This window comes from Glycine soja, chromosome 9 (genome assembly GCF_004193775.1).
Source record: "Glycine soja cultivar W05 chromosome 9, ASM419377v2, whole genome shotgun sequence".
Lineage (NCBI taxonomy): Eukaryota > Viridiplantae > Streptophyta > Magnoliopsida > Fabales > Fabaceae > Glycine > Glycine soja.
Genome location: NC_041010.1, coordinates 1,078,642 through 1,104,338, shown reverse-complemented (window position 1 = coordinate 1,104,338; position 25,697 = coordinate 1,078,642). Strand labels below are relative to the sequence as shown.

The window sequence follows — 25,697 nt, the reverse complement described above, 5'->3', positions numbered from 1 at the left end:
TTTAAACCTTCAAAATATAACTGCTGTCCTTTTTCTGTTTAAATCTGCTACTATGCCTCTCTTTTTTAACTAGTAGTTAATAATGAAATTGCAAATTATGCCGCGAAATTGTTTAATTTTATAGTTAAACTTTATCGGATATAATAGCTATAGGCATTTCTCTTTTACGTAAAATAATGTTCCTACATCAATTTTTCTTTATGGATAAAATTAATCATAAACATTTTTTTACTTATTTTTAAAAATTTAATGTTAGTATAATAGCATTATATATGTATATCATAAAAGTTTAATTTGTATGCATTGTTATTAGTAAAATAAAAATTTTCCTAAATATAATTTGTAAAATAATTATTATAAAATACAATAATTTTTTTTGTACTATATATTAATCCACAATTAGTCAATTACATATTAATCTAAAAAAAACATTGTGACGTAGTTATTTATTTTTTTCGATTAATTAGGATATCAGTTCCTCAAAAATACATAATTAATTTTTCAAGATAATGATATCTATTTAAAAAAAATTATTTTTTCCAAGTAGATATAAAATCAAACTTTTAATCACATAGGGTATGTTTTGATACTTGTTTGTATATCTCAAACATACTTTTTTGGAGTTCCAAAATACTCTTTCAACCTATATTTATATTTGAGACAAATAGTTTGAATCAGAAGTCAAATTTAATGCTTTTAATGTAAAATTACTTATGATTTATATATTTATAATAAAAACATAAAATTAAAATAATTTTTGTTGGTATTTCCAAAAAAAATTATTTTATCAACATTTGAACAAAAAATATTTAAACATAAATTATGTTATAGTAAACTCATTTTTATCAAACTTAGGTTTATAATATATTTTTAATTTGAATTTATGTTTGCAAACTTTAGTCTAAATAGGTTGATAGAGAATAAGATTATTTATTAATTATATCACATCATATTAATTGTTTTATTTGATGTTTTAATTTATTTTTGAATTTTTATTAAAAAAATATCTTCAATTTAATGTATAGTAGTAGAAATAGGAGAAGAAAAATATTTGACCTCAAATCAAACTCTTTAATCCTCCCACTAGTGGACCTACGGGCTAGTAGGTCAATTAAATAACATTATCTACTGATGCTATAGAAATTTAATGAACATGTCATGCACAGTACAAGTACTGGTCAAGAAAACAAAAATTATTCTTTGTTCTTCTTAAATGCAAGGGACTTTTTCTCCTTATTATTGTTATTATAAATGCAAGGGACTTTTATTTACATCAGGGAACACTGCCATCAACAGATAGAATTTCACTTTATATCTAGTTCAGTGTTCAACATTTAACTACTTTTAAACGTGTGATAAAAAAATTTTAATTTGATAACGAGTATTCTTTAAACCTAGTTAAATAAAAGCAAAAATACAAATATGATAGTTATTTTTAAATAATCGAAAGCATAGTTAATCAATAATAAAATTTTGCTAGCAAAACGTTTTTATGCTTTGGCTCAGCAACTTGACTCTTGAAACTGTCCTGCACAATATCATCGATGAGTGTTTGTCATGGACTTGAAATAATGAAATCTGACACCGGAAAATTACCCCATATACCACCATTTAGAAAGCATAAAAAATCATTATATCTAGTGTTACTGTTACTCGAGTGTAAATGCAGCAGCATTATGGCCGAGTAATTATACTTGTACAATTTTTCTCATTGAAAATGTAGAGCATATAGACAGTTCCTTTGGTTATTGAATAATTTAGCACAAGTTTAGGAATTAGGAATTAATTAAAAGACATAGTTGTTTTATCTTTTAAACCTCTAAACAAGTTTAAGAATACTATTTTGTAAAATGATAAATAGAAACAAATACATACTTACTAGATCCATCTCAATGTGTAAATTTATATAACTAAAGTGAAGTATAAATTAGCAAGCATCACAATTTCTCTTTTCTTGACTTATCTGCAGATCAATACAATACCATCAAAACTCACGCAATACCCAAATGAATGCTCATAGCTACAATGAATATTAATTTATACTATTTTGGGGGAGGAAGGTATGTAGTACAAGGTAACACAAGAGAAGAACACCATAAAGTCTAAAGAAGCCATAAATTTCTACTTGTTGATTTGAAGATGCGGCTTCTAATGCCCTTTTAACTGGGGATGAGACATCACCAACTCACTGCTAAATTTAATTGGAATAAGCATCTATTAATGTTTTTTTATACTTAAATATGTTTTTAATTTTCTCAAATTAGATTACTTTTGTTTTTTATGCCTCAAATTTAAATTATTATTATTTTAGTCCTCGATTTTAAAAAAATATTCTTTTTAGTCTATCATCTATTAAAAAACCACTACAATGAATTCAAACAGTCAAAAATCAATTAAAAGGAACTAAAAAGAAAGAAATTTAAATTTGAAAATAAAAGGCAAAAGTGACTCATGCAATAGTTAGACATCTACACTTATGACACATGCAATTGTTGCACTATATTGCAGGAGCAACAGGTGTGGCCAACTTGATAGTCAATTCTAGTTCCCCAGACTCAACTCCACGAAGCCTTAACCAAACATTCTGCACCACCTCACCATTGACACAGTTGATACTGCTTTCACGGACAAGACAGTTTTCACCATCAGGTATGACCTTCCTTAATGTTGTCTCACCAGAGGACACTCTTAAGATGTCTCTTAATCTGGCTGCAGAGACTATTGGTTGAAGGTTCAAGAAAGCATTTCCCATCTTGTCATCAGCCTTCAAAAGATCTTTATCAAACACTTCCTATACATAGAAAAAAAAAAAAAAAAGCAACTCAGTTATACAACATAAGAGCTAACAAATAGTTCCTTGTATTCAAGATTAAAAAAGGATCAAATATGTTTTATGTGTGCCTCAATTTTTGGTCAAAATTGATTTTTACTCCTCATACTTTAGAAACAACAATTTTTGGTCCTCATTTTTTTATAATTGGTTAATTTCATCTCTCATTATGAAATTTAGGATACTAATTATAAGAAAAATGATTACCAAAATAATCGTTTTTAAAGTATTGGACTAAAACTAATTTTATTAAAAAAAATTAAGAAACCTAAAACATAGTTTACTCATTCTGAAATATCACCAGAAAAATTACCAATATATTTCACAACCACTGAACTTGAGTGCCTTCCTTGCTAAAATGACTAACAAACTAGGAAAGACTGAAGAAATCAAAGAATGAGGGGCATACTAAATATTATGGAACTCACCAAATTCAGAACTCCCAATGGTTCTGTCAGAGTGAAATTCAGCTCTTCATTCCAAACAGGATTCAAGCAGCTATTAATTACCTTGGTCTTTGCAGTCTGGTACAGTTTAATAACACTTCAAGGTTAAAACATGCTACATAATGTTAATGTTAAGAGAAACAAACTAACAAAATGAATTTGACATATAAATCCTATTTACCTGATTCCCTAGTTTGAGTACTACATAAGGATCACTGGTCTTGAAATCCCGGATCACCAACCTTTTCCCTTGCACAACCATGACTTTTAGTAGCCCTAATTGTTCACCCATGATACTCCTTCTAACAAGTTAAACTATTAATCAAGCATGGATCATACCACACTACAAAAAAAGCAGTTGAAATATCCACCGTTCATGTAGGAAACAAAAAAAAAAAAAAAAAACAAGGATGGCAAGCTATGAAGCACGGACACCCCAATCTCTTGCCGTGTTCGGTGTCCGACACGACACCGACGCCCGTGTCCGGATTGAATTTGATGTGTTTGACAGGTGTTCACGTGTCCGTGTCGTATCCGGTGTCCGTGTCAGTGTCGGTGCTTCATAGATGACAAGTGCGCGTGATGAATGGTGGAAAACACTTCCCCTTTACAAAGAATTGCAAGTTATCAACCCCAAGTGGAAAAACAAAACTTTGAAGTCCCATTTTTTTTTCTTTCGCCCCAAATTGGAAAAAAGAAAAGAAAAAAGGAATGGTTGAAAAAATGGAACTTTTTCCTTTCTCTTAGATAGATTTATGCGGCAAAAATATCCAATGCAGGCATAATGAAAAATGGACAAAACAAGAGAAGAGAATAGAATAGGATTCTTCTGGAGAAGGGAGCTTGTAGTGGAAACCAAAACACTTAGTTACTTTACTTGCTTACCCATAACAAAAGTTGAATTTTATAGCTTTTTCAAGAAACTAAATATTCCAAAATTTGCTGTAGTAATAATCACAAAAGCATTTGGAAAACAAAGAAGGGGAATAGTACCGACTACAAAAGCCAATAGATCATAGAACCGAATGAGAAATAAAATGAAGAGTGTATTGATCAGCAAATCTACATTAAATAAAACAAAGAATAGTGGATATAAGAGAAGGTTCCCGATCAGAATTGCAAGTGAAGTGTGTTTAGCATTTGCCATACTGATCCAACTTCAGCTAAACAAAAACAAAAGAAAGAGGATATGCTATGATATATGATAGTATATTCCTTTGGGAAGCTAAAAGACAGAAAAGAAAGCAAAGAAAGAAGTTGGAACTCACCACCAATGGATATGTGTTCTGTGTGAAGTGGTTTGGTTTGGGGTGTGTCTTAATAATATGTTGTGTGTTGTTGTGAATTGTGAATGAGGAATAGCAATGAATATGAATGAGACTTAAAGGCAGTGGAACAACCTCTTCACCGGTAGCTACAGGTGGGGTGGCCTTAATGATCCAATTTAGAAAAAGGTGAGATTCACACCTGTCGGTCAAAGGATATGATTATGCATTATTAACAGATGGACTGTGTTTGCCGCAGGATTGACCAGCCTTGCTTGGTCTTTGGTTTTACTAGTACTACCACTTTTTTTATTATTCTTACTCTTATAAATACTATCAAACCATACTGTATCCAGTAATACTGAATTTGGTATCTTTTAATAAAGTTTTAGATTTGAATTTTATGTATGAAAAAAAGTAATTAAAATGAGTGAATTCCACCAAAGATAATCAGTTTGATCTTTCAACACAAATTAATCATCACTAAATCAGAAAAAAAATATTCTGTACGAGTAAATGATTAAAAAAACGCTGTAGTGTATTGTAGCAGTGCGTGCGCGTTTCGTGACTTGGTTCACCGCTGACTCTGACAACGCTATTGTTCCTTCTTTGGCTTTGCGTAACTCGGATGGATCAGATCTTTGATCTTTCAATTCAACCGCGTGCGCCACTAAGCTTGCTTTTCCAACAGTTCATCTTATCCATCTTTTTCCCACAGGGACCATTAAACAAATCAAAATATAACTTATTAAGCATGCACATTACATTTTAGTTCTGTACAGATTTCTTTTTTTTTTTTATTTTATGGGAGATTAGTTCTGTTCGGATTTCATTAACTTTTGATGAATTCTTTATATAAGTCTTGAGTTAGTGATTTGTTAAACCAATTCTTGCACGTATAAAAAAAAATTGTTGCACGTTAAATGAAAAACTTATCTTAACATTTTTTTGGTTTGAACAGCTCTTAACAGATGCTTTAAAAATTGTATTTAGATAATTTTGTAATAACTTGAGTATAAAGGTTTTGAAAAGGAATGCTATCACACTCACTTACAATAGTAATATTTTAATAACTTGATGGCACAAGGAATGTGATAGTTACTAGTTAGTGGGTTCATCAAATTAAATTAACATTTGTAATATAATATAGTGATCTCTTAAAGAACTAAAAAGTGAATATACATGATTTAACTAAGACACATTAGTTTTTTTTTTTTTTGAATGAGTCATACAGTGGGGAAGTGCCACAACCACCTGGATAAAGAGACTAATTTTTTTGGCATGCAAGTAAAATCACACTTCTAATTCAGAAGATTATTACGCGAAAGATGTGAGAAATATAAATCCTTCATAAATACGAGATAATTTACTTTACATAAACACAACACTTATGAACTATATTTCTATCTCTTTACTGCTTTTGATGTCCTTGATTTAATATAAATTACGAAAGAAACAAGTATGCATAAATAATGCCCTTTCAAAAAAAAAGTACGCAAAAATAATGTGCAAGTAATATTGTTCCAAAATTTATTGTATTTCCAAATACATATTTTATCAATTGTATATTACTACATAAAAGGATTTAGAAACAACATTTGATAAAGCAATATCGACAAAAGAAACAGATGCATTGCATCAAGAGTCAAAATTACCAAGTTTTAAGTCGTCGAGGTCGTGAAACTCATTTTTCGTTTTCAGTTCACACAATCAAAAACCGCAGGTTCAAAAACCATGTATATCACAAAACAACATGAACGAGCTGATGATGGTTAGGTCATATTTTTCACGGATGCTAAGACTACAAAAGTACAAACAAACTAAAGTTACAAATACAATTATCCCCACGTATAGCTGTACATGTTGCCCCACTCAATGAAATATCAATTGTGTTGGAAGGATGAAAACATCCTCATGAATCATATGCTAAACCTATCACCTACACTAATGAAAGGTCATTTAGCATTACAACCCTAAAAAACCCTAAAGCACTACTCTTTTTTTAAAAAAAAAAAATTCTAAACGTGGGGATGACAACTGTTAATATTACATCTACAAGGTAGTTGCAAGACATGCGTAGCATATCTATTAGTGTCAATAAATGGCAGTCATCATCCACTCTGATACCTATACTTGAACTGAAACACACGAAATGCTGCCACAGCACTGCTGCTACTGAAATCTTCAGGGATTTGTGCTACAATTGTCAAACTGCTCACCGTTTTTGCCCTGAGCTTTTCTTTCCCGAGGGACGCCTCCATTTGCTCTGCATCAGCCATTCTTAGTGATTAGTGATTAACTTAGAAAATAAAACGTACTAGATTTTTATCAAGTAAATAAAAGTAGGTGCCACAATTCCGCAAAGGATGAGTAATTTACCAGTGGCTCATCATCAGAAACTTCAGCAATTTTGGCACCATCAGGACTTGCTGACTCTATAGGTGATTTTTCAACTTCTCTAGGACTACTTTCCCCATCACTGTCATTTTGATTCCCTCCAGAATCTGATTCTTCTCCATTATCATTTTCCCCCAAAGCTCCTCTTGATTCATTGCCTCCTGTCTCTTTTGAACTACTTTCTGCATCATCATTTTGATCTCCTTGTGGGGCATTCCCTTCAGAAAGCCTCTCACCATGATCCTGCTTCTCTTGGTCGGATTCCTGCTTCTCTTCATCTGATTCTTTCCTATACCTCAAGCTCTTCTCTTTCTTAAGTTTCTTTCCACGTGAAACTGATTTTGCTTTCTTGTTAGATTTCTTCTGCTTAGTTACAATTATTTCAGACCCTTCAGCCTGTTCTGCTTCAGAACCACCTAGAATAGAAAATCAAACAAAATTTAAACACGAGAGCAGACGAAAAAGAAACAGAAGTCTTACATAATAATGAGGAACCACATAATCATCATTACAATTAATTATTGTTGATGATACTCCAAGCATAATATTCATTTCCAAAGCTAATTAATTGGCAAAGTAAGAATTAACCATTTCAAAAAAGCAAGACCTCTCAATGATCATGGCATGATAAAAATATAGATTGACATGATACCTAATGAAAGAAAAATTAAGTTAAAAATATCAGATTCAATATCACAAATAATGCCCATTTCTGAGCACGATAATCAAATGGTTTTTTGTTAACATTAAGACTGATGTTAAGAATACCAAATTGGAAAGTTTTTATTGAAGAAAACATTTATTACATTAGAAATACAAAAGTCACTTATTTTTTTTCTATCCTAATAAAAAGTTTCCACTTCTGCATTCTTACCATCAGCCCATAGGGCTGACAAAACTGATAATTAAATGAGTTTGGTAACTAACATCTTCCATGTTTTCTACTCTTAATCATCAAAGTTCCTATTAAAGATTCGCTACTTTAATACAAAAAAATTATTTTATTAATTATAGTTTCCTTTTGATTGGTATATATGGAAGAGGGAGGAGAGCCCTGGCCAAACATTAAGGTTCTAGTCGGAGGAATAGACTCTTACATTTCATTTTGGGCCTTCAAAGACCTCCAAAATGTTGGGAGCATCATGTACAGGGCTGCTTTTTAATGGGTATGGTAGATAAAAGATAATATCCATCACTTTTCACAAACTCCACTGGATTGACAACACAAACTTATTTTCCTAACTGACACTAAGATTGCTGTCATCATTTGATAGGAATTTGGGATAGCACATTCCCTTTCTGACATGGAGTGTCTATCTGAATGGATAGTACATTTAAACCTAGATAGTTTACCCATATTTTGTGAAAGGAAATTATGAAATTATACTAACAGACTGGTATTGGTCAACAGCAAGCATGCCTGCGATAGATGTACCAAAGATTGATGCACAGAAATTACTCTCCTAGGTAAGACATGTAAACATACCAAGCACCTATTTTACATAAACAACCGTTTAAGCAAGCATTCAGAAATATAACCTGCTGCTAGGGGATGGAGAGTAGTAGTTAAGTTTTATCTAGTATAAATGTTCTTTTTATTTCACAAAGTAGCATTGAAATACAATTACCTGGTTTCCAGAGGTCCTGAAGCATTAAATCCAGTACACAGAATTACATAAATACACATAAACATCATCACATGTTATCAATCAGGAGATGTAATGACAATCTATATATGAAATTGCGTCATATCTTTTAAATTACATTACCTGAGTTAATCTCAGCTTTAGATATATCTTCAGGGTTTGATAACTCAGAACTCTCTTTGGCATACTCATGATGGGAATTAATTTTTGAGGCACCTTTTCGTCCATGTTTTACATGCTTGCTAGGAGATTTCTTACCATTATCTCTAAACACCAAAATGGTACAAGTTATAATGATAGAACACTGAATAAAATCATAAATGTATATAGAATCTCATTTTTCCACTAACATTTTTTTTGTCTTTCTACTTGCTGAACCACTAGAACTTCTCTGCTTCTTCCCAGTAGACCTATAAAACAATCAAGAAAAATAACCCACAAAAGAAAGACACCACATTCAGAATGGTGTACAAGACGTCCAATTAAGCTAGAAGAAATAAAACACACACCACACTTAAAGCAGATAACATGCAACTTATCAAAAAATATTATCGAAATTTTCATATTCAGATGTACAGTGAAACATATTCCTCCAAATACAACTAAACTAAAATTAATTTGTAAAGGGAATACTTACACTTCAGGGGAAGAGACAGTTTTTGAGAGCTTTAGCTTCTGGAAAATTCATAATATAAAACTGAATCAAACTTCATACTTCAAAGATATTTGATATCTTTTAGTGGAAACAGAAGAAATGCTTCATAGAAAGAAAGAAGACTAATATAAAATTGGAGACCTTAGTAGGTTTGCTGGCAATAAGCTTCCATTGCTCCATTTCCAAATTGAGAACTTCTACATCCCCATCCTTATATAATATCTTCCACATGACATGCCACAGTACAATTGTGTCAGAATTGTAAGTTAGCAAGCAGAATAACTTTGTACAAATTCAGAGTGTAAGCTTACCACATGTTTCCTCTTTAAAGAGTCATAAGACTTAACAGTGCCTTCATAAAATCTGCAGTGCATCAATACATCAACACATGGAACTTTAATTAAAAATCCTAGGAAAACGAGAAGAAATTAGGGATTTTAGAAATTCCTTTCTAGGGTTAAACCAAAGAAGGCATACAAAAAGCACATTAGATGGCAGAAAGCTATACACTAATAATTAATCCCAAGCCAGTCAGAAATTTAAAGCAGTTAACCAAAACAGATGCAACATGAAAAGCTTAAAAAATAGGAAAACTAAGAAAGGTGCAGTCAAAGAAAGCAGCTAAACCCATAAGTCATCTTTAGAGAATGTAGTCAAAAAGCTTCTAACATCACCATAAAAGAAAAAAAGTTTTTTTCTTGTCTGTCTTTCAGATAAACATAAATGGTGGCCATATATTGTTTTGCTTCTACAACTGATCTCTCAAGATTTAGTATAAGAACTTACTTCTTATCCAAAGGCCACCAAACTTTAATTCTGCAGCCAATTAGATCTTCAGCATCACTTTCTTCTTCCTTTGTTGTACACTACAGGAAAAAATCAAATCAAACTAATATCCAAGAAACTTGCTGGAACACAAATATTATAACATGGCACGGAGACACTACTTACTTGAAAAAAACTACATTATTGACTACAAAGCAGTGGAGAAATTTACCTTAGCCAATCCTCCAATACTTTTTCTTTTCAGCTTTTTAGCAGATCCTATGGATGACTTGAGATTGTTATTTTTGGACTTGTCAGTTGGCTTTGTATTATCAGGACTCTGCAAGAGGCAGAAAATAAGCAGAAGTCTACAACATTGATATATTCAACTTTAAACAGTAGTACAAAACTGCCTGACAGTAAGATTTCACCTTCATGCCATGCTCTTCAGATTTGTCAGAGTCATTGTCATGATAGCTCTTGGAGGCCTTAACTTTTGCTTCTATTGAGGCCTCATTGTCTTTAACCTTTTTCCTTTGTTTGCTATGTGTATCAGGGTTGAATTTTGCACCCAACGGAAACTTCACTTCAGAAGAGTCTTCCCCTGAAACTCTTGGAGGACCCTTTGGTGGAGTACTACTTGACCTTGATTTTCCATGGGCAAAGGAAGACCGCTTCCGTTTAGGCACTGGAACCAGGGTCACTTCTGCTTTTCGTTTTTTAATTGTTGCACACTCTGGATCCTTCTGCAACTTCTTACTCAAGGAATTTTCATGACCATTACTTGCTTCAAAATTAGTGGATGATCCCAAGTTATCTAAATTAATTTCTCTGACCATATTCAAGATATCGATATCATTTTCGGCCTTTTTTGTTTCAGCTGGCACAGCCTTTTTCTTTTTCACCTTTTTGCCCTTGGTTCCCTGAGATTTTATGTCCTTTATTATTTTCCCCAGGGGCATTTCATTTTTGTCTTTTTCACTGTCCTTTAAAGAGTCATCCTTAGCTAATTGGGATGGAACCTGACAGATGGAAGACGCATTATCACTTGATTTAAGATTTAAGAAGCACTAAAAGTTGCTTTTTAACTTTACCATTTGCATCAAACATACCATTTCTAACTCAAGTGATATAAAGTGAGCCAAGACACTTCCATCAGCCAACCAGGATTTCACTCCACTTACCTGCCAAATGAAAAATAATCCAAGATCTTACATATATGTTTAAATCAGTCAATTAAGATGACTACAAATCCGAGTTCTATGTACAGAATAAAGTTTCTAAAAACAACCCCATTCACATTCCATCAAACAATACTATCAACCATGTAATCACAGGCAAATGTCTTCTAACTAAATTTTACAAATGTATATATCAAAACTCTAGCATCAAATAAGTTTGATTAAATAAAAGGTCAACTATCTTATGTTGAGAAAAAGTAACAACAAAATCAACAACTTAAAACACAGACATTGAAAATGTTTTAGCAAGATTAAAAACTAATATAAGGTATTATAATGCAAGCAAGAGGCAATAGTAATGTTACAAATCAACCTCATTTAATAGAAGTATCATAAAAATTAGAAACTATTTGGGAGGCATTTTGTATAGCATGAGAAAGTAACGCTTAGCAATTTAGCATTCCAGAAGGAAACTATATAATCCGACAAGAAAGAAAAATACCATGGGGTCACTTTCCTTCTCACATGCTTTGTATAGCATTGGAGGTAGAGAAACTAAAGGAGACAATCCTTGCAAATCAACATCCTTCTGCACTAGTCGCTTAGTGATTGCTAACCCAAGGTCACATATGGCATGCGAATTCTGGCCATTCATTGATCACACACATAAGATTACAGTCTCATTGCTTTGACATTAGCAATTTCTATCTATGTTGCAAAAAAAAAAAATGATTTATCCTCAACCTTCGATTTTGATGAATCAACCACATCTTCAGATTGCTTAATACTCCAAAAGATAGAAGTGATGGTAGATATAATTTCGTTCTCTTTGTTAAGAGCTACTTTTGACTTGCCATCTTCAACTCTTTGCATTAGCATTGACAGTATCAAGTGTAATTGCCTGAAAATTCAGGACAGAATAAAAAATCTAAAAGAATAAGAGTTCCCCACATATCCCATATTTTGCAGCTGTACAAACTAAATCTATAGATATCATCCCAAGATGCATGCCAAAATCATATTCAAAAACATCAACAGTCAAAAAAATATGCATACAGACCATAAGTGCTAACAGTGTTCAAACAGGGCAAATAAATTATAAATTAATACAGGAACTCGTGAAATAAAAAACCTTTACTGCACATAGACAAGTGTGGATTTTAAAATTATTCAAAACTAAGATTATCTGAGCTCTTCCTGCACAAAGGCAAACTTTCAAGTAAAGCATGAGGCTTACTTTATATTTTTTAATCTGCATGCAACTGTTGATAAGCATTATTGATAATATAAATCATAAATTCAGTACACAGCACAGTAACAGTTATGAAATACCAAATCTAACTCAAGCTCCCCTCTGCCCTGGGCCAGGCATGTTACCAGTCTTGTTTTTGAACCAGTTTTAAAAGAATATCTAAATGCATATTTCAATTAGCTTATTTTGGATAAATAATCACTTGATTTTTGCAGATTCCTAAGAATGTAGAAGAAGAAAAAAGATGACAATATCTCAAAAATAAGTTGTTCCAAAACATGGGCTAAATATGAATCCAGTATATAGATGTCCTATATGGGTGAAATAGTACCTGTATATATTTTCATATGCTTCAACATCCTTGCACTCGTCAATATTGGGGCAGGATATGTTAGCAAGGGCATGAACTAGGTATGGAAGGATGTTTTCAGGGTAAGTGGTCAACAAATTTGCATCTGATTGTCCAGAAAGTAGCCAAGCCCTTGCTTGGTAATGCATATGAATAATGTCATCCAGGTTTTGCTTGTCCTGCATTAACAAACAAAAGTCATCATAAAGACAAAAATTGATGTCAAAGCTAGGAAAATTTGCAATCACAAAAAAAGATTGAATCAATCAAAATATTACCTCTGCAAACTCCTCTGGCTTGGAATCCTTGGTTCCAGATATGTTAAATATAAGGGCACATGCATATTTGGCATCTAACAGGTTGTCTTTTATATATTTATGAACTTTGCTTAAGAAAACCTTCCTAGCTTGAGGGAAGCTAATCTATCAGACCCAAAAGAAGACAGAGAAGCAGTTATTTCTACATTCAAATAAAAAGTTCAATAAACTAATTTCAGCTTACACATGTAAAACGGTGTCCTGGTAAAAATGTGGTGAACAAATCGTAAATGCTAAAGAAGAAATTAAGTATACAGAAGGAAGAACACACCTCCGTTGCTCTTAAAGTTAAGTGGAAAATATCAACAGGTATCTTGTGATCCCAAAGCCTTGACAAACGAAGAACTGCCTTTGCAGAAGCAAGCCTCAAATGGGCCTTATCAACTGAGCTGCAAGAGGGCATAAATGAGTACACAGTATCTGAACCCCAGAACCAATTTTAAATGAAAAAGAGAAAAACTGACAATTTTCATATTAATTAAAAAAATGTAGGTCTGTGAAGCTGATATACCTTGACTGTAAGTCCTTTGATATTTCACCATAAGACAGCATGTTTCTCAGGATATCCAAAAGACCATCTATACCAGGACGAACATGAGCATCTTTGATTGGCAAGTAGCTTTTCACTATGGTTTTGATGCCATATATCTGCAGCAAAAAAAAAGGACACAGAGAGAATTAAAAAAAGGGGTCAAAATGGCAAGCTTACAAGTTAGAAGCACTATCCAATGTGTCAAATTATAGAATACCAATACTATTCGAAAGTATCTAAAAACATGAATAGAATATCTTTCTACCTTCAAAACACAAAGATCGCTTTTATCATCCCAAGATATTATTGAGTGGTCTTCTTTCTGAAACCATGAAACAAGCATTTAAATAGAATTAATTACTTCCATGCTTATCATAAAAAGGAGCACCCATTTAACGGAATTTGAAATGCTTACACTATCACTTTTCAGAATCTTGTTTATTATAAATTCTTCAATTTCACTCTCTCTAGTTTCAAATACAGGCATTGCAGTCTGTGCTATACACCCCAGAGACTGCAATACAGCAGGTAGATGTGTTTTTTCCTCCAGCATATCTACAAGTCTCTGCATATAAGGAGAGAATTATCAGAATAAAAAAGTTCAGAAATACAGGAAAAATCACACCTACTTCCTTTTCTTAGAAAGTAGATTTTGGGCCTAACTCAACCCCAAAAGCTAGCCCATGGGGTGAGGGTTGCCCCCCACTTATATATTCTATCTTTGCCTTAGCTTTCCCAATACCTTTGAGGCCCAAATTACACTTACACCCTTCTAGGTTGGAAAATTAGACCAATCTCCCTTTATGTATTATATCGTTCTTATACTTTAACACCTTTACTTTTTAAGAAATCATATATACATTCCCTATTATTATGTACAGACCATATAGAGTCCCCTTAAAAACGACAAAGCATGAGAGGTAGGTGTAATTTTTCAAACAAGAAGGATTTATGTGTAATTAGAACTAACCTCAAGGGAGGTTGGCATAATTATCTCTAGAATTTGGACTTAGTCTAACTCAACCACACAAAATCAGGGCTCTATTTAAACCATATTTCTAGTCAATGTGAGACTAAACACCCTCCTGAGGCGGCAATAAAGGCAGACCCTAAAGAGGCCAAAACTAAGGGGGCTAGGGGTGACCACAATTAAGGTGGTTTGATACCATCTTAGAATTTGGGCTTAAGATCTAACTCAATCCCATAAAACCAGCTTATAAGGTGAGGATTTGCCAAGATTTAAAAGTTTTATTTAAGCCTTATATCTAGTTGATGTGGAACTAAACACCACCCTTAGGCTACAATTAAGACAGCCCCCAAAGAAGTCACAACTAAGGCGGGTTAGGGGTGACTGCAATGAAGGGGGCTTTCCAACATTATCCAATAACAAGTCAGTTAAATATATGTAACCTTGTACAGAACAGAAAGGGACTTGAGGCCATCATCCTTTGTTATTGCAGCCAGAGCATGCACAGCATACTTAGCCTGTCTCCGACTGCCTTCTAAACATAGTCTCTCCAACATAAGGTCTACAGAACTGCATAAAACAAGGAGCAATAAAAATATTATAAAAGGAAATAGATCTAAAAGAGCTATCAAATTTAACACTTAACAGTATAGACTCAGCAACATAAGATCTACAGAATTACATGAAACGAGGAGCAATAAGAATATATTATAAAAGAGAATGGATCTAAAAGAGTTATCAAATTTAAAGTGGCACCTTGATGTAACTGCCAGCTGTTCACGAATAGTACCACCAGCCTTTGCCAAAACATTTAAAACACCCTCTTTAATCATATCATTATTATCCTTCAGTAAATTCACCAACTCCACCTCAGTGCCACTAAAAAGATCTGGACAGAAACGAGCAATTATCTGCATTTCATCACAAGTTAACAAGAAAGTTAGAAAAGGAGAGTCCAACTTGAATTTTCCTGTTCAAAATGACTGAAAATATGCCACTGATTGATAACAAAATCATAGAAGGCTATGAAATAATTGAAAGGGGCACTGCAAAAATACAAGCATCCTGACTCACACAACACTATTTTAAGATATTGATAAACCATAACTTGGCCTTCTCCTAACAGCTTAAATATAAGAGACGAATATGCTTCAGACATGGTATCGGTTCCTCCTTTAACAAAAAGCAAGCACAATTCCTGCCACCCCATTCCCTCAATCTAAATTCAAATCATATTATTGGCAGGACTGTGCTTTCTCTACATTTTAAGCTTAAAGGTGTTAGATTTCAGCTTAAAAACAATTGGCATTAAGTGAAGTTGCCCCCGAGAATTGAGGCAAGCGATGTGGGACTTCCTAACACCCCCCCCCCCCCCTCCACAGATACCTGCCAAAACAAGTGAGCCTACTAGAATAGGTGAGAACCAAGATGGGCTATAAGCTCTAATACCATGTTAGATTTCAGCTTAAAATTGGCATTAAGTGAACTTGTCCAATAGATATATAAGCTGCACCCCGAGAATTGAGGTAGGCGATGTGGGACTTCCTTACAAAAGGGGTTATTGGCCTTCTAAGTGACTCCTAAAACTTAAGTTTCTGGGATGAATTAACCATCAGCTAGCCAAAGACATAATAAGGCTTTGCAATCTGAACAAGCTGTAGAAAAGTTTAGGAACTCTTTGTTTGCCCCTCACCAGCAGTGAAAATTGTTTAGCATATACAATACATGATAAAAATATCCAAAAACCAAGTGCAATAAGTCAATAAACCTAGAAATGGCATATTCTTACCACCAATATATTCATACAAGATTGAGTATGCTGATCATTCTCTTCAGATTTATGTGTGTTGATTTCTGAAAGAATAGCTTTTACATGCTCCTTGTTGAAAAGCAAATAGGAACACTTTATATAGAAGGTATTCAGAAATTCATAGAGCTGATGTTTTTCACCAACTACTTTAAGCAAATCATCCTGGAGACAAAAAGTAAATAAGTAACCAACCACAGTAAATAACAAACTGTAAATTATAGTTCCTTTCTTTCCATAATAGAAAAAGAAACATAAGAGCAGTTAGTCCTAATCCAATGAGATATTACCATTTGAATGTTCAAATACTACTCTCCTAAGTCCTAATGGACTCCTAAAGTTAAAGAGCTCTTTGGAATTACAATGTTAATATCTATGCAGTTCATTTAATTGGTACCTTCTTAAAAAAGATCATACAAGTAACAGAATAGCAAATGCAGAGGCCAGTTTAAAATGCATTAGCAACAAGTTCTGAAGCTCATAAATATATCCCACAAGAGTTGGGTATAAACTTTAAAGATTTACTTCACATATCTTTGCCTCAAAGATCAATTCCCATGCAATTTGTAACTATGATTTCCCTAACCACTATCTCCAATACCACTATCAGTTTCAAATGATATATTACCCTGTATACACAAGTTTGATGGAAGCTAGTATTTGGATCAACAAGATCTGTCAAAATTTTCCAGATATTAGCATCTTGTAATTGATCAAGAATCTGGAAACTCTCTTCAGCCTTTATTGGATCAGCAAATGAACGGGACATTGCACGGAAACCAAACACTATCTTTTTTTGGGCCTCAGGAATGTCTTTTTCCTGCATTTAAATGAGATCAATCCCATTTTCCCATCAAATTTCCTTTGAAAGTTCAACTTTCTAACTTCCATGGTAACATACCTGACTAGTCTGCCTCAGAACTAGATACTTTTGCATCTCTTCCTGTAACCTGGTACCAAAGTTGCACCATGAAAACTGAAAATGTGAGACACTAGGATGAGTATACGCCATTAAAGAGGTCAAAAAAACTTACCTTTGTTTTTGCTCAAGTATCTTTTCAAGAGCCTTGACCTCCACTTTATCAAATCCAGAGAAAATCTCAACCCAGCGTTTAACTATATCATTGATTGAAAACTCTGATGGAAACAGGGACCCACATAGAATAGATTCAATTATATCTGATCTGCAGAATGAAGTGAACAAAAGAAATATCAATAACTAGAACATTTTATTCCTAAGAAAACAAAAACAAGAAAATTAAAACATACCAAAAAGGAAAAGAAACAATCAAGCTTAGAGAACTACAACAATGTTCACTGCTAAGACATCCACCTCTTTCCATTTTGTACTAGTAAAGTACGTGGAAACTAGAAAAAGCATCAAAAGCACAAAAAAATAAAAGCAAAACAATGGACAACTTGAAAGTCATTGACCTAGTACAACAAGGGCTTTCTTAATGGCATTATCTATGAGGAGAGGCCAATTGAATTTCATTATCCATACTATCTTTAATGGTGAATAATTTCAAATCCTCCTAATTAGTAAGTGAAGTATTGATGTTTTTTTATGTTCCCTAAACATTAAATAAATCAACTGTCATTTAATTCTTTTTTAGTTTATTAAATTTTAAGAGGATATACTAAAATTCTTTCATTCATATTACACCGAGAAGTTACCATCTATGCAAAACACAATGTCCTAACCTTTATTATGGTAAATATCAAGTTAAAAGCTTTTGTCTCTTCACAATATAATTAATTAAATATAAATTTCATCCTGGAAAAAATAGGAAGTTATGGGTAGTCGTTTAGTTATTTAAAATTTTACACCTATTTCAATCTTAGTATTCTCTAAATAAAATAGAGATTTTAAATTTGATGCACCGTCATAGTACAATATTTTGCACTATAACCAATCTAGTATCAGTACCTCATTTAATGAGTTTGACTATATTAAGAATTAATCTGTGACAATACATCATTGATGCAAGTACAATACTTTTTTATATTGATAGTGAATCAAAATTAAATTAAAAAATTTATTCATAAAGAAAAAAAATAGATATACTAATACTAACACTAACAAAAAAAATTAAAATATGTCTCAGGCACATGGTATGATATTTAGTTATTTACTGCAAGAGAAAAACCTCAACCTCACATTAAAAAAATCTTCAGCATATAAGATAAGAAGCTGCAATTAGTAGTGTTATATTAAGTTTTAAAGCGAATCTACTTTCTCAATAAATCTGAGTTAAACTATTAGAGATGAATCGTGTTGTAGCTACATACTATTCATTAGTATGTAGCTTCAGATGAATTGTGGAAATATTTCATTGGTATTTTTTTTGTCAAAAAACTCTATGATAAACTGAATAGTATGTAGCTTCAGATGAATTGTGGAAATATTTCATTAGTATGTTTTTTGTGATCATAGAAGCAATTTGTCACAGCATATTCAAATTTACAACTATAATTAATTTTAAGAAAACAATGGCTCAGTCCTTATTTTATTCTCACATAACAGTAATGGCTAGTGTTCCCTTTCTCTTCGAACATCATATGGAAAAGAAAAAACTCTTCCACCAAAAATAATGACCACGATGTAAATAAATGCAAAAGATATAATCAAATATCTTATGCAGCATCAGTGCTTCACCTGAAATCTTTGTCATAGAAACATCTAATTATCTTCCTTGGAATCCAGTCATATTCACCGGGATTAACTGCAATGGAATTATTCTCACAAAAAACTCGATAAATCTCAGCCAATCTCTCCAAGGTATGTTTTCTAACAAGTAGCTGGAAATGTAAAGCCAAACAAGGAATTGAGAAGCAATGAGTTAAAATTGTTAAGAGTTAAGAGAGAATGTTAGAAAAAGGGTAATTTAAATTTTAGAGGTATACATACAGATTTATCACTAAGCCGCTCAGCAACGAGTTGCACACTTTCAAGAGGGACTGCATTTAGGGTATGACATGCCACATCACAGATAACATCCACAACTTGCTTTTGAAAGTTTTCATCAAAATCCAGTAGCCGATCACAAAGAGCAGCTAAAAAGTTGTAGCCAAATAAATTTAGCAGATATGGTAAAAGTATAAAAAGCTGAGACTGAATATCATGTAAATGCATCCAATGGGCTCACAGATTATTTGACGAGCTTCAGCCCTTGAAGGATTTGACAGCAGACAACTCTTTACATGCTCAAGGACAGACATGCGAACCCCAAAATCTCTATCAGTCAATCTCTTTAAAAACTCTGAAAATGTAGGCTGAAATGCTTCAGCAGTGGAGAATCCAGGTAGAGCAATTATATCGCCAACCAAGTTCACTGCTTTCAAACGAGTTTCCAGCTGATCAGCCTGCAAATGTCCAATTACAAATGAGAATCCTGGCATCACTTTGAATGAAAGTCGAGAACATAACAAGCTATGACACAAACTAAATTTGATGGGAAATAAAAGATGCCAAAGTGACTCTAGGCAATGGTGATATTAAAAACTCAAATTTCCTTGTTCTGTTCATTTTCATTCAAATAATAAAATCATCCCTTACTTTTCTCTGTTTTCTGTCCTGGGTTTTAACAGAAACTCAAATTCTAAAGCACAGCTATTTTACAATGCATAAAATGATAATAAAAAAATTTACATAATGAAGTATCTTTATTAGCACCAAGGTCAATTTAACGGAAACAAATGATACTTTAGAAACCGTATAGAGCATCAGAAAAACCAACAAATCAGTATTTACCATTAGCTCTTCTGTGACATAAGGAAGAACTCCGGATAGGGTCTGAGGAGCACAGCAATAGAGATCAAATATAACTTCATGGTATTGAACTTGACTGTTCATTGTCTTGCTGCCTCCAGACATTAATGATAGCAAAAATTGTTTAATGCTTGGTTCAAGTTTTTCCATGGATTGCTGTATGACATTCATGGAAAGCTTCCTTGCGGCCCCAGTAACATCCTACAATTCAGAAAATCCAGACAATCATGTTTCCTATATAATATTAGAGATAATACAAAAGACAAGATTCATCCTCCAACAGCATCAACTATCTCCTTATAACAGGAAAAAAAAAATAATAAAATGCACTTACGGTTTTGCCACGACCTAACATAGACAATAGAATAGATAAAAGATCCTGATGAACATCCTCACTCTCTTCTAAAAGAACAGCCATTATAGTTTGCATGGATGACAGAACAATTTCTGGATGATCATCTCTGAGCATGAAATAAAGTACACAAGTACCACTCATTAATCCAAAGAGGATATTTAATCAAGAAAAGTAAGAAAATTTGACATTAAAAAGTACTACATATGATTAACGTTTCAAAGCTAACAACACAGAATTATTACTCAATACATATGCTTGATAAATCAAATAAAACAATTCAAAGAACTAATAGAATTATTAGGAAATAGATTAAAAAAACAGTCAACAAATCAAGAAGCAACCAATCTAAGTACACAAAAACTAGTGTTATACATAGCATACTAGCATCGTTGCAGGTACAATAATATGCCAAGCATCACACGTAAAGTATCCCAATGTAATTAGAAAACATAAAAATAAAAAACAAAAGGACAAGATAGGCAGGCCAGAGCAAAAGAATGAGAGATATTAGTTTCACTATTTCAGAATTACAATATTTGTCTATCCATTCCAAAACATCGCATTCCAAGTATACCAATAAGCTATAATTTTTGTTCGTCTAATTATCTTTAATTCATTTTCTCATATTATTTTACCAGAAAAAACAGATTACAGAACCACGTGCACCAACAAAATATCAAGTTTGCAATCTCATGAAGCCTAATAGAGAAGCTTTCAGGTAAATAATATAACTCTTTATCATGAGCTCACACACCTACAACTAAGTTAAAGGTTTTGTGATAAACTAACCTGGCAACTGCAAAGAAAGTAGTGAACATTTCATTCACCAGATCATCACATTCAAGATCCAACATTACAACACATGATCTATATTTCGCAAGAGTATCCAGTATAGCAACTCTCTGGTCAAACGATGAACCACTTGTATCACTCAGACCACTAAAAGTGCCCACAATCAACTGAAAGATGTTCTGCAAAGTGATCTAACAATGATTAGGACGAAGCAGACTATGTTCCTGACTAAATTTATCTTCATGTTTGGCAGATAGTAAAGGATAGAAACTATTTCTAGTTGAAGTGATAAATAATGAGACAACCTAATTTTATAATTATATTATCAGATAACCAAAGTAAATGAAAGGCACCTTTAGAACATCATCACTGTAAGGAGCCTCAGGTGCAGTGATCCGAGTTATCTCACAAACACATGTTGCAACTAGAAGCTTGACATCACTATCCTGGTGCTCCAGCAATTCTGGCGTAACAATTGCACTAAAAAAGGGCTTCATTGACTCTAATGTTGAAGCTGATGGTGATTGATCCAAGTCAGTAAGACATGATGCTGCTTGCTGCAGATGAGAGCATATTTTGTTGAGGGGGAGGGAAGGGGAGAGGGAGGTTAGCAGTTGCCAATAAGAAATTACTTGCATTTGAAAAGAAAATTTTAATGTTGTACAAAAGTAACACACATACACACATATATATAGATATATATATATATATATATAAGTATTAGAAATGTTATAGCACACATTTGACCTCAAGCATTATACATTTATGGACTGGTTTTAATTGTCAAGGGTAAACTTAGTTTTCTATTTTTTAGTGATAACACATTCATTTTGCATCAGAAAATGGAAAACCATAACACAGAAATGCTATGTACTACTAAGAAGTCGATTCTAGGCAACATCTTACAGTAATGTTGAGCAGAAAGAAAGAATTTTCTATAAAACCTTAAAGCAAAATTAGTATCTTTTGGTATGATTAGAGAGATCATCCATAATTAAAAGATTCAGAAGCTAGGTAGCAAAGAACTGTCATTATACTATGTCAAATGTCCATATGACCAACCTAAACAGTAGTTTCTAAACCTTAAATGAAGTCTTACTATGTTTCTTAACTTTCTCTCTTCATGTTGTTGATTGCTTAATATGTTTCTTAATTTTCTCTATTCATGTTGTCGATTGCTTTATCAACAAGGACCTAGGATTTTGAGACTAAACCACAATTACTAGTTACTACCCATATGGTTACCAACTTGCAGGAATGGCACACATATTGAGCCATCTCAGCCATGTACTACCTTAAAGGGGTTCTCTTATTTTTCCAAAAGGATAAACAATAACACTTAAGGAACTAGAGATGTAAAAGCCTTCCTAAGGGAATGACAGAATTAATTACCAACATATGTATCATATTGTGTCTTGAAGCCAGCTAATATGCTTGGTACAGTATATGTCAACTAGTTACATTTTAAGAGCAATACTAATAAGCTGACCAATCACTCAGAAAGTGTGATGCTACATCTTTCGAAGTGTGTGTGCTTGTATCCTTCTTAATTTATCTCATAATCAAACTCTATCTAACAACAATTTCAACCTCAAATACATTGCAAAATGGAAATTGGTCCCCGATTCATCCATGCATGCCCTCTTTCACTAATGTCATCACGTTGATTCAAATAAATCCAGGCTTCGATAAAGTAAGTGATTCACTCAGTCAAAATCTAGACATAAGATAAAATGAAGCTGCTAATTTCTTCCTTTTCACTTCTAATACCACATCTTTTCCTCCATCCTCTACAAAGTTGCAATACTCAGTAGCTTCATCCTTTTTCCACTTAGCATTTTAACCATCCAAAACATGCACAGTTTATTAAACTTAATTACTTAACTAACCTGGTAAACATACCTAAACCACCTTCAAAATCATTCACAAATTAACCTAACTCAAAATTCCCTCCATAAACACGCTTCAAATTAACCAAAGCCTCAAATCTAACACACTAAATCTGCCAACTGTTCTTCTCAATTGCGAAAAATCTACAAACAAAACCTGAATCCTCAATCAATTACAAACCACCCACACAAAGAACCACAAAACTCGAAACCAATCCACGCATTCGACCTGAATTCACTCATTCCAACACGCAAATCAGCTCAACCTACCAAAATCGCCACCGTGTTCTTCGCCTTCGCACCCCAAACAGAAAATAACGGACATAACTAACCCCCAAAACCAAAAAAGAAAAAAAAAGTTTCAAAATTTCCGTTAAAAAAAACACTAAATTCCCGAAGCTGGTAAAAACCAATTGCGAAATGAAGCAGCGAGAAATTCGAAGACACACACACCTTAAGAAGCTCGGTGAGAGCGTTGTCGTCGGAGGGAAGAGATTCGAGCTTGGATCCCAGCTCCTCGAGCTGAAGGTGAGGCTTCTGCGCCATGCTGCAACAAAACGACGTCGTTTCAGCGGCGCGCGTGCAATTTCATTTAGAGTTACGACGATGCTATGCAGTAGAAGAAAGTGAATAAGTGAGTGAAAATAAGAAGAGAAGGGTTTTCGTTTCTCTCTCTCTCTCTCTTATGTTGTTGTGTTCGATTTTCGATTTTCGAACAGCGAAGCCAAATCCAAATCTACGCCAAACTTCACGCGCTGACTTTTTAAAGTTTTACTTTTTTTTGTTTTGCATTTGTGCCCTTTAATTTTCCAAATTTCCCATTTCTGCCCGTGCGTCTTGCAATTGCGCCCTTATCATTCCTGAGAAAGTAGTACTACTTAAGTAAAACACAAGAGACAATTTTAATGAAGTTAACCTTTTTTTATTAAAAAAAAAAAAGCAATTATTGCCACTCTAGAGTCGGTGGTTAAACTGTTTTTAGTTGGTGTCAGTTGCGTACTCTACTCCCTTTTTTGGAGCATGCATTTATCAGAACCATATTAAACCATGGAGAACGATAATTGTTAAAAAAAAAAAACTTTTTTTATCATTTACAAAAAAAAAGTTTGGTTAAAAATTAGAGGAATAGTGACTTTTGTCCGAATATCATGAATATGTTTTTAGAGTGTGGTTACCTTAGTAAAACTAACTGAAAAATTAATTAAAAACTAAAAAAATTAATCGAACGGAAAAGTTTTAGTTAGTTTATTAAGTTATAATTATTTGATAAATTTAATTATTGAAATAGTTGAAAAATATAAAATGACATAAAAATAATAAAATTATAATTTATTTTAAAAGGGTAATCAAAAAATTATTATAATAATAATATTTTTTTAAACATGTCAACCTATTTTTGCCCATTTCATCTAATTCATCAAGACAATAACTTGGAGCTGAGTCAAAACATGTGAACCTTATTTTTAAGAAAAAATTATTAAAGTAGTAGTATTTTTATATGTTATGTATTTTTTTTCCTCGCATGTATCTTGTTTCAAATAGAGTCATGTTCAAGACATTATTGAGTATTAAATTTAATATTTTTTTCAAAGGAAATTTAAATCTTTGCTTGTCACATTGTAAAGATTATCCATTGTTGGTAAACTCAATACTTGTTGGTCATGTCATGATCACAAAATGATTAAAGTTTGATTTTCATCTTTATAAAAAAATTGTTTGTTTTTGTCTCTCAAAAATTCAAAATGTATTATTTTTTGTCCAAATATTTAATGTTAGTAGTTGATTGTTGACATGACAAATGGAATGTCATGTCATCATAACACACATGGACATTTTAGATTATATTTCATCTATAACCTCATTTAGTTTCTTATTTAGTGTTTTAGAATAATTACAAAAGAAATTTAAATTTAGTTTCATGAAAAATATAATGATTAATTTTTGTTCATGTTTGTGTGAGTTTCAATATAAACAAATAAACAATAATATACATGAGTTATTTATGTGAACCAAACCCAACTCAATCAAGATCCAATAATATATAGGATTAGCATCACATTTAATCTAGTTGTGCCTCTAAATCATGAATCAGTTTATCTCATGAGACAAAAGCATCTAAGTTGTATCTTCCTACATTGAAGGAGGGTGATCCTTCAAAACCTCGTAAACTTTCATTTTGTGCATTTTTTACCTACCCAAATGCATGTTAAAACTGAAATTTATATGAACTAAAGACTTAAGATTCATGTTATCTTAAAACTACCAAATGTGAAGACCCCTCCAACGGCTTACTTTTCAAAAATGACACTACCAAAAAGGTTCACACCCCTTCACCAAACAAATTAATATGAGGTTGTCATTTAAACACTAAATCCTCATTGTTATCAAGGAAGCACATCTTAAATACTATTACCTAAAAAATACTTAATACTTATAAGAAAATACATTATCATCTAATCATCTACAATTATAAGATGTAC

The 25,697-nt window shown here is 32.8% G+C and overlaps 2 protein-coding genes across 6 annotated transcripts; both read right to left on the bottom strand.

Annotated features, from left to right (window-relative positions):
* Positions 1–1,921: 1,921 nt before the first annotated feature.
* Positions 1,922–4,683, bottom strand: LOC114425473 (protein C2-DOMAIN ABA-RELATED 11-like). 4 transcript variants are annotated; one of them, XM_028392406.1, is made up of 4 exons: positions 4,545–4,683; positions 3,458–3,578; positions 3,259–3,354; positions 1,922–2,791 (listed from the first exon to the last, which is right to left on the bottom strand). In XM_028392406.1, the coding sequence occupies exons 2-4, from the start codon at positions 3,566–3,568 to the stop codon at positions 2,498–2,500; spliced, it is 501 nt and encodes a 166-aa protein (XP_028248207.1). In that variant the 5' UTR covers positions 3,569–3,578; positions 4,545–4,683; the 3' UTR covers positions 1,922–2,497. The 4 variants fall into 4 exon arrangements, with proteins under 4 accessions (XP_028248207.1, XP_028248209.1, XP_028248210.1 ...); XM_028392408.1 differs by having other exon boundaries at positions 3,458–3,619; positions 4,545–4,663; XM_028392409.1 differs by lacking the exon at positions 4,545–4,683 and adding an exon at positions 4,270–4,439.
* Positions 4,684–6,265: 1,582 nt separating this feature from the next.
* LOC114367063 (sister chromatid cohesion protein PDS5 homolog A-like) lies at positions 6,266–23,957 on the bottom strand. 2 transcript variants are annotated; one of them, XM_028324152.1, is made up of 34 exons: positions 23,671–23,957; positions 21,682–21,885; positions 21,326–21,507; positions 20,516–20,642; positions 20,164–20,382; positions 19,559–19,775; positions 19,321–19,466; positions 19,069–19,211; positions 17,444–17,593; positions 17,311–17,359; positions 17,038–17,229; positions 16,392–16,574; positions 15,359–15,513; positions 15,046–15,172; positions 14,051–14,200; positions 13,901–13,957; positions 13,615–13,751; positions 13,375–13,492; positions 13,065–13,208; positions 12,769–12,965; positions 11,930–12,086; positions 11,688–11,828; positions 11,117–11,188; positions 10,436–11,026; positions 10,237–10,344; positions 10,026–10,105; positions 9,551–9,602; positions 9,381–9,461; positions 9,222–9,259; positions 8,935–8,994; positions 8,708–8,850; positions 6,959–7,354; positions 6,921–6,931; positions 6,266–6,807 (listed from the first exon to the last, which is right to left on the bottom strand). In XM_028324152.1, exons 1-34 carry the CDS (start codon positions 23,761–23,763, stop codon positions 6,757–6,759), a joined length of 4,971 nt encoding a protein of 1,656 aa, XP_028179953.1. In that variant the 5' UTR covers positions 23,764–23,957; the 3' UTR covers positions 6,266–6,756. The 2 variants fall into 2 exon arrangements, with proteins under 2 accessions (XP_028179953.1, XP_028179951.1); XM_028324150.1 differs by having other exon boundaries at positions 6,921–7,354.
* Positions 23,958–25,697: the final 1,740 nt, after the last annotated feature.